The following is a 9,240-nucleotide window of genomic DNA, read 5'->3' as shown; positions in this document are numbered from 1 at the left end:
CCATCCTCCGCCCCTGCAGAGGACGCTAAGTATCAACCTCATAGTGCTACATAGGTATCAGCTGTGGCTCAGTGGTAGCACTCCTGCCTCTGAGTCAGGAGGTTGTGGGTTCAAGTGCCACTACAGAGATTTGATCATATAATCTCAGCTGACAGTCTCAGTGCAGTACTGAAGAAGTGCTGTACTGTTGCAGGTGCTGTCTTTCAGATGAGATGTTACACCAAGATGTTAGGTAAGGGTATCTTGATATGAAGCAAAAGCAGGTAAATGGAGTTGAGGTACAGATCAGCCTTTGATCTAATTGAATGGCAGAACAGACTCGACGGGCTGAATGGCCTGCTCCTGTTTCTGAGTTGGGAGAATTTTGTGTTGCAATAATATGTAAGACTTAGCAAAACTAGCACATGAACCACAGAACTAGATGGGGTTTATGGCAAAATAGAAATGCAAGTCAAAATACTTTTATTTAACATCATAGTTAATCAATACTAATGAACTAATAACATTTGATGTCAATATCAGGCTTCTTTATGATCACTTTCATTAAAGTATTGAACGGAACAATCTTGTATTGATGATGTCGTCACAACCTTTAGTTTGGGATTCTCTTCTAAATTTGTCTTTATTGCACCTGTGTTTGCTAGCTTCCATTCCAGCTCTGAAACAATAAGAACATTAGTAGTGCTGTACATTAACTTGGACATTAGGCATGTCTTATGGTATTCCATTTTGAAATCAAAATGACTATTTGACAATTTAGAGAACCTTTATTGTTTTAGACTAATATAGTAAGACTAATATTTTATTTTATCATTATAGAAGATTAGTAGCTCAAGCCACTGGGATCAGCAGGATGTATGTACAAACATTATAAATAGCTGAGTCTTAAACTTCATTGTACTATGCTTTTGAAGTGAATGCCAAGCCAAAATTGTTCTCACTTTAGATCCAAAAGTGCAATATTGTTTTGCTGAGGCACATGAAATCTTCATTACAGTGATGTGAATGATACTATATCATAGGGATATTGTTGCATACTTTTTGTTTCATTTTGACTGATGTAATATAACAACAGCCTATACAACAACCATACACAAACCTATCCTTTTTGTAAAATTATATGCTAGTGCATATTCTGCCATCCTAATTTATTCAGACTAAAAATAATAGAATTTCAGCCATCTTCAGTGAGAAATATATTTTTTGTAAATGCAGGTTGAACCTCCCTTTTCCAGAACTCCCTTATCCAGAACCACCCCTCATCCAGAACCATTCCTGGCCACTGAGTGGCGCATGCGCAGAACTCCGACATGAACAAATTGAAGTCATTCCTCGCTGCCGACTCCCACAATTGCTGGCCTGACCCCGCGATCTACCCCCCCCCCCCGATCTCTCTGCCGCACTCCCAGCCCCAAGCCAGCCAGCCCCGATATCCCCTTGCTCAGTACCTGTACCATCCAATTTAACGTGACCACCCCTCATCAAAACCCTTATCCAGAACAGGCTAGGTCCCAAGGGTTCCGGATAAGGGAGGTTCAACCTGTAATTCTTAAAACTTGTCAAAAAATTTGTAAACGTTTCAATATAATATCATTACTTAGGAGATATGCAGAATAATTTACTTTTATTTATTCTTGGAATTTGGGTAACACGAGCAATGCAGCATTTTTTGCCCATCGCTAGTTACTCTGAGGGCATCAGGATTCAACCACATAGTGTGGGACTAGAGTCATGTATCAGTCAGGGGTAGCGGTCGTCCTTTGATTAAAGGACATTAGGGAACCAGTTGGAATTTTAACATAGAAACATAGAAAACAGGAGCAGGCCATTCGGCCCTTCGAGCCTGCACCATCATTCAATATGATCATGGCTGATCATTCAACCTTAGAATCCCACCCCAGCCTTCTCTCCATACCTTTAGTCATAAGGGCCACATCTAACTCCCTTTTGAATATGTCCAACGAACTGGACTTAACAACTTTCTGTGGAAGAGAATTCCACAGATTCACAACTCTCTGGGTGAAAAAGTTTCTCCTCATCTCGGTCCTATATGGCTTACCCCTTATCCTAAGACTGTGTCCCCTGGTTCTGGACTTCCCCAACATCGGGAACATTCTTTGTGCATCTAACCTGTCCAGTCCCGTCAGAATTTTATACGTTTTTATGAGATCCCCTCTCATTCTTCTAAATTCCAGTGAGTATAAGCCTAGCCGATTCAGTCTTTCCTCATATGTCAGTCCTGCCATCACGGAAATCAGTCTGGTGAACCTTCGCTGCACTCTGTCAATAGCAAGCACGTCCTTCCTCAGATTAGGAGACCAAAACTGCACACACTACTCAAGGTGTCGTCTCACCAAGGCCCTGTACAACTGCAGTAAGACCTCCCTGTTCCTATACTCAAATCCTCTCGCTATGAGGATGCCACTTGCTTTCTTTACTGCCTACTGTACCTGCATGCCTACCTTTAATGACTGATGTAGCATGACACCCAGGTCTCGTTGCACCTCCCCTTTTACTAATCTGTCACCATTCAGATAATCTGTCTTCCTGTTTTTACCATGAACGTGGATAACCTCACATTTATCCACATTATACTGCATCTGCCATGTATTGCCCATTCACCTAACCTGTCCAAGTCCCCCTGCAGCCTCTTAGCATCCTCCTCACAGCTCACACTGCCACCCCAGCTTAGTGTCCTCTGCAAACTTGGAGACATTACACTCAATTCCTTCGTCTAAATCATTAATGTATATTGTAAATAGCTGGGGTCCCAGCATGGAACCCTGCGGCACCCCACTAGTCACTGCCTACCATTCTGAAAAGGACCCGTTTATTCCCACTCTTTGCTTCCTGTCTGCCAACCATTTCTCTATCCACTTCAATACCTTACCCCAATACGATGTGCCTTAATTTTGCACACTAATCTCGTGTGGGACCTTGTCGAAAGTCCAAATACACCACATCCACTGGTTCTCCCTTGTCCACTCTGCTAGTTACATCCTCAAAAAATTCTAGAAGATTTGTCAAGCATGATTTCCCTTTCATAAATCCATGCTGACTTGGACCAATCCTGTCACTGCTTTCCAAATGCGCTGCTATTGCATCTTTAATAATTGACTCCAGCATTTTCCCCACCACCGATGTCGGGCTAGCCAGTCTATAATTCCCTGTTTTCTCTCTCCCTCCTTTTTTAAAAAGTGGGGTTACATTAGCTACCCTCCAATCCATAGGAACCGATCCAGAGTCCATGGAATGTTGGAAAATGACCACCAATGCATCTTCTATTTCTGGGGCCACTTCCTTAAGTACTCTGGGATGCAGACTATCAGGCCCTGGGGATTTATCGGCCTTCAGTCCCTTCAATTTCCCTAACACCATTTCCTGACTAATAAGGATTTCCCTCAGTTCCACCTTCTCGCTAGACCCTCGGTTCCCTAGAATTTTCGATAGGTTATTCGTGTCTTCCTTCATGAAGACAGAACCAAAGTATTTGTTCAATTGGCCTGCCACTTCCTTGTTCCTCATTATGAATTCACCTGATTCTGACTGACATTAGTCTTCACTAATCTTTTTCTCTTCACATATCTATAGAGCTTTTGCAGTCAGTTTTTATGTTCCCTGCAAACTTCTTCACGTACTCTATTTTCCCCCTCCTAATTAATCCCTTAGTCCTCCTCTGTTGAATTCTAAATTTCTCCCAGTCCTCAGGTTTGCTGCTTTTTCTGGCCAATTTATATGCCTCTTCCTTGGATTTAACACTTTCCATAATTTCCCTTGTTAGCCACGGTTGAGCCACCTTCCCTTTTTTATTTTTACGCCACACAAACGGCATGCTTTTATGGTCATTTTTATCAGAACTGGTCATTAAAGTATCAAAATTTGTCAACAAAAATCCAAAGTCAGGAGGAATTACAATAATTCTACACATGAAGAATGGGCACTCGAGTGAAGTACTGACAGGATGCTGGCACCTTTGGAGTGTACCGTTCTGTGTGTGTGTGTGTGTGTGTGTGTGTGTGTGTGTAAGCATCACATGATGACAGGATTGGATTTGACTAATGCCACAGGGTTCAACAGCTTTTCAACACTCATGGTCAAAGCTCACATGTGAAAAATGGCCACTCAGCTGACATATTAGAGGGTTGCCAGTGTCAGTAGAACTATATCCCAACAAGGAGTCAGTGCTTTTAGAGAATGGGGAGAAAGTCGGGGGGAGGGGAAGGTGGATAAAAATAATACTTTTTTAATCATATCTAATTGATGATACTAACACCAAAATGTTGCAGCTATCGCTAGTGTTTCAAACATTTTACCTTCTGACTTAAGATCTGGAGCTCCACACTCTAATCCAATGAACCTGGCCTTCAATCGACCCTCAAAATACACAAAAATTGTTGGCAAAAATTTGTCTGGGTAGTTAGGAATACAAATGTTTGCAATAGCCTTCATGAATTTTGTTTCTGGATACTTCTTAGCTAGTTGACCCAAGTGATGATTGAGCAACATGCACGTTGGTATGCTATAGTAGTAATAGTAACACAAAAAAAACAGATTATCCACTTCAGTTTGTCTTAACTTTTAAATTTACGTAAACAAAGTTAAACTATGGGTGTAAATTCCGCGGAAGTTCTTCTGCTCGTCCATCGTAATTTCAGTGGAAGAGCTGCAAAAACCCCAGGAAAATGTGTAAATAGTATTTAGGTTGGTTTTCGCGGCTCTTCCGCTGAAGTTATGGAAAACAATTGGGAGAAACCCTGTGGAAATTCACCCCCTATAACTTTTACAATTGTCACAATATTGGAAAACCTAGAATATACCTCTTTGGGTAAAATGAAAGTTATTAACATGATCTAGCTTTTTCCTTAAAATATTACCAGTCTACACCAAATAGTAAATATTACCACAATAACAAAAGAGTGCTTTAAAGGAGTTTTACTTTTAAATTTAGTGCCTACTATATGTTTGCTTTCTCTAAAAATTCAGAAAATATTTTGTTCTATTATGTTTTTAACATCCATCTACATATCCTTCTCCGGCTATATAAGGCAGCTTGTTCCCTTTGTGCTTTCCCCCTCTCTCCCAACGTAAGTGGCAGAGGCTTCAGCTGCCTTGGACCTACACTCTGAAACTTCCTTCCTAAACCCCTAAGATTTTCCATCTCCCCATTTTCAAATGTTTCTTCAAAGCCTACCTCTTCATGCTTTTGGTCACGTCCCTACTTGCTTTCTGTTTTTCCTCTGTGAAGTGCTTTGACCCATTTATTATGTTAAAGGAACTATATAAATAAAAGGACCGCAAAATTGGGCTTCTTAGCACCGCTGTTTCAGCACTACAAGTGCCGTTTTGTCTTCAAAATGGCGTTTGCGGCACATACATCTGGTGTTAGTCATGCCAGACTCCATCTTGATGCGAGCATTAGTGCGCGATGTGAGTGCCCACCGCAAGTATGCCGAGTCGGCAGATCACTACGTCAATCAACGTGCAACGTTGATTTGACACCAATGCTGCCATCTTGGAGCTTAATGCTCCAGCTATAACGCTCCCTTTTCAACTCGCACAGCTGAACATGCATTCAGCAGCAGGAAGGACCCATCACCATGGCTATTTAAAGGGATCATCAACTACTTTCAGGTTAGTTACTAATTGATTTCTACTGGCTGTTGCTGCGATTGTACCAAGTATTTGGTGCTTTGTAAAGTTTTTTAAACTTGCTAAAGTCTACAGGGAGCGTGCCAGATACTGAAAGACTTTGAATGACTTCAAGGCTTCTGCACAGACACAGGTGCAGTAGTAGGCATTCCCCTTGGACTACAGAATGACTGGGAGAATGAGCAGAGGCGATCCAGGGCAGGGAAAGCTTTTAGAAGGAGGGGGAGAAGGTCTCAGCAGGAGGCTATATCCACACAGGATGTTCAAGGAGCAATTCTACCTGAACCTCAGCAAGGAACAGTGTGTCAGACGTTTGTGCTTCACTAAGGACGTCCTGACTGAAATCTGCCATCTGCAACCACAACGGCACCTCAGAACAGGTTGAGGACCACATTACCAGTAACTTTTATGAGTCAGGCTCCTTCCAGGTTGGAGCAGGTGATATTTGCCGTCCACTGTTGTGTAAGGGTGGTCACTAAGGCTCTCTATTCCAAGAGAGCTGACTACATTTTATACTCTCTTGCCAGAGTGAATCAAGCAGAGCGAGCACATGCCTTTGAGAGGATTGCAGGCTTCGCCATGTTGCAGGCTACTATTGACTGCATGCTCATCGCTTAATGGGTGCTGCATGTCAACCTTGAGATGTACTGTGACTGAAAGGGATTCCACTCCCTCAGTATCCAGCTGGTGTGCGGCCATAAGCAGCAAATTATGCAGGTCAATGCCTGGTATCCTGGCAGCAGTCATGATGCCTTCATTCTGCAGCAGTCCACTGTGCCATCTGCATTTGAGCCACCACAACAAACCAGAGGGTGGCAATAAGGGCTATCCATTGACGACACAACTCATTATTCCGGTACGCAACCCATGCACACGAGGGCAGCATGCATACAACGCAAGCCATGCTGCCACACACAATGTGATGGAGCATACCATTGGCATGCTGAAACAACGTTTCTCCTGGCTGGACCACTCCTGGAGGAGTCCTGCAGTACTCAGCAGAGCGCGTGTCCAGATTTGTGGTGATCTGCTGCTACATCGCCACCATGAGGGCACAGCCCTTGCCACCAGCTATACAGTGATCAGATGAGGAGAAGGAAGAGGAAAGGAGGAGGCATCCTAGACAGCCCCTTTCTGGCCGAGCTGTCTGTGAACAACTCAGACTGCGATAACTCCAATTTCCCATTCAACCACAGTCCTACACCTTAGCTTCCCTCTATATTAATGAACACCACAGCCTCTGCTTGGCCACAATACAAAAATAAAAGCCAATATAAAATAAACATTCCAAACCAAATCTATAAATTAAACCATACCATATTGCATACAAACATCAACTAATCACCCTTGTAAATTTCCTTCGAGCCTGTCTTCTGTGTGCCTTTGCCTGTCTTAGTGCTCCTACGCAGTGTGACCCCAGTGGCTGCAGCATGGCTGGTGGAAAGCTTTTGACTTTCAATGGAGGAGACTGCAGATGGCCTTGCAGGACGAACTCAAGAGCTCAAGCAAGCCTAGAATGCCCGGCTTCAAACTGCACCATCTCGGCATGGCTAGTAGCAGTCTGGGCTGGCTGGCTAACAGGCAATGGCAAGGGCAATGGTGGAATGGGAGTGGTGGAAGGACGAATGCTGTCATACTCCACGGAGAGGACAAAAGGTTCATACACCACAGAGTCACTGCCACTCCCCCAGGGTGTTGCCTCAGCAATCATAGTAATCTTTTCGAGGTCAAATTGCTGGACTGCTGTGATGCCCTGCAAAGATGGCAGCAGGCTGAACTTTCATGATAGATTTCTGAGCTTCCACTGTAGCAATCAGATGTTGGGTAGCTTCTGTTTGTTATGCAATGAAAGCTGTGACATTGGCCATCAGACGCTGCATCATGGTTGGGTCCACAAGTGTGCTAATGAAGTTGCCCACCACTTCCAGGCTGGAAGAATGGGCTTCAAGCCCTGCGAAAAGCCCTGTGCAAAGTTGGTGCCAGTCTCCCCCATGCTCCTTGACATTGCACGTAGGCTTTCTGGCAGGCCTGCTAATACACCAAGCATTTCATTACGCATACTCATCTATAGTCTGCCCCATTGAAGTGCTCATCTGGGTCCTCTGCAGGAGAACTTGTGTGCGACATCGCCCTCCGACAACTTGGCACCTGCGTTACCCTTTCCCCCTGTCCTGGCTGCTGGCAACTATTGCCTTGTGTCACTACGTTCTGATCCTGCCTCCATGCCATCCTCTAAATTACACTCAGTGTCAGTATCTGAGCTGGTGGTTGCAAGTGTGAAATCGAGTGATAATGTCTCTTCATTATCACTCTTTTCTTGCTCTTCCACCTGTTCTTCTATCACTGCCTTGCCAGGTGCAGTTCTTGGGTATCTGATTGGAGAAAGGCACAAGGGTAGGGTTGTGGTGAGGGGAGGGGGAAAGCAAGAGGTGCATGCTTACACCATCTGCAGCTTGTAAATCAGAAGAGATTGGGGGATGAGGGGGAAGTGGGATGTGAGAAGGAGAATTAGGTATGAGGATACCATCATCTTCTATGGCCTCAGCCCTGCTGCTGCCCACAGCCTCAGCAACGGCCTCTCCAATGATGGTGAGCAATGCCTCCTCCATGGAGGTAAGGTCATGCAGCATCGCCTGAGCCCCACCAGTTAGCTTCTGCTGCTACCAGTTGTGCGTCACCTTGTCCTGCAAGAGAGAAAGAATTGTGTCAGTAAGTGTGGTACAATCAGTTTGGGTGATATGGCTGTCATGGCTGAATAGCTGGCAGTGTGTTTAAGCTGTGAGATATGGGTGTGAGGCTTGCAGCAGTACTAAGTGTGTGAGGGTGAGGTGAATCTGTGAATATTAAGCATGAGTCATGATTGATCGAGATTGTTGGTATGTAAGTGATGGGGGTGTGGTGCATTGAGCAGTGTCTGTGGCTAGTGGCGCAGTTGGTGGGTTATCATTTCACTGACCTTGACCACATGAGGGCATTGAACCTTTTGCGGCACTTTATCTAGGTCCTCCAGGCTTGACTCCTGGCGATGACCGCCACGGTTATCTGGTCCCACTGCCTTTGCAAAATTTATCTGGAGGCCCTGGTCCCTTTGTGGATAGAGCTCACCTCGCATCCTCTCCACCAAGGCCTCCAGTGCAGCCTCGGAAAATCTTGGAGCCCGCACTCTCCCCTGTTGTGCCATTACTACGTCTTTTTCCTGCTCAGAATGTCTTCCCAATGACTTCCGGCACATGCTCCAGCCACAATGCACCTCCCCTTTATGAGGTGCAGGCTGGCTTTAAGTAGTGCAGGCTGGCTTTAACTGATGCTAGTCTGTCACAATATTGGCCCCCTGCTGAGGCATGCAGACAGGGTACAGAATGTATTCTGGGTGGGGAACTTCAATGTCCATCACCAAGAGTGGCTCAGTAGCACTACTACTGACCGAGCTGGCCGAGTCCTGAAAGACATAGCTGCCAGACTAGGCCTGCGGCAGGTGATGAGAGAACCAACACGAGGAAAAAACTACTTGACCTCGTCTTCACCAATCTACCTGTCGCAGATGCATGTGTCTGTTATATATGTAAACCTGTAAATACCTTGTTTAACCAC

General features: G+C 44.7%; 1 protein-coding gene across 1 annotated transcript in view; it reads right to left on the bottom strand.

Moving 5' to 3' along the window:
- Positions 1–518: 518 nt before the first annotated feature.
- The window catches only part of LOC139228972 (phosducin-like protein 2), a 31,276-nt gene continuing 22,554 nt past the window's right edge, over positions 519–9,240 (bottom strand). Inside the window, exons 5-6 of the mRNA XM_070860593.1 lie at positions 4,314–4,519; positions 519–658 (exon numbers count right to left, since the gene is read on the bottom strand). Coding sequence (XP_070716694.1) covers positions 519–658; positions 4,314–4,519 — 346 coding nt within the window. The remainder of the gene's footprint in view (positions 659–4,313; positions 4,520–9,240) is intronic.

This window comes from Pristiophorus japonicus, chromosome 2 (assembly GCF_044704955.1).
Source record: "Pristiophorus japonicus isolate sPriJap1 chromosome 2, sPriJap1.hap1, whole genome shotgun sequence".
In the NCBI taxonomy this organism is placed as follows: domain Eukaryota; kingdom Metazoa; phylum Chordata; class Chondrichthyes; family Pristiophoridae; genus Pristiophorus; species Pristiophorus japonicus.
This window is presented reverse-complemented; position numbering and strand designations above follow the sequence as displayed.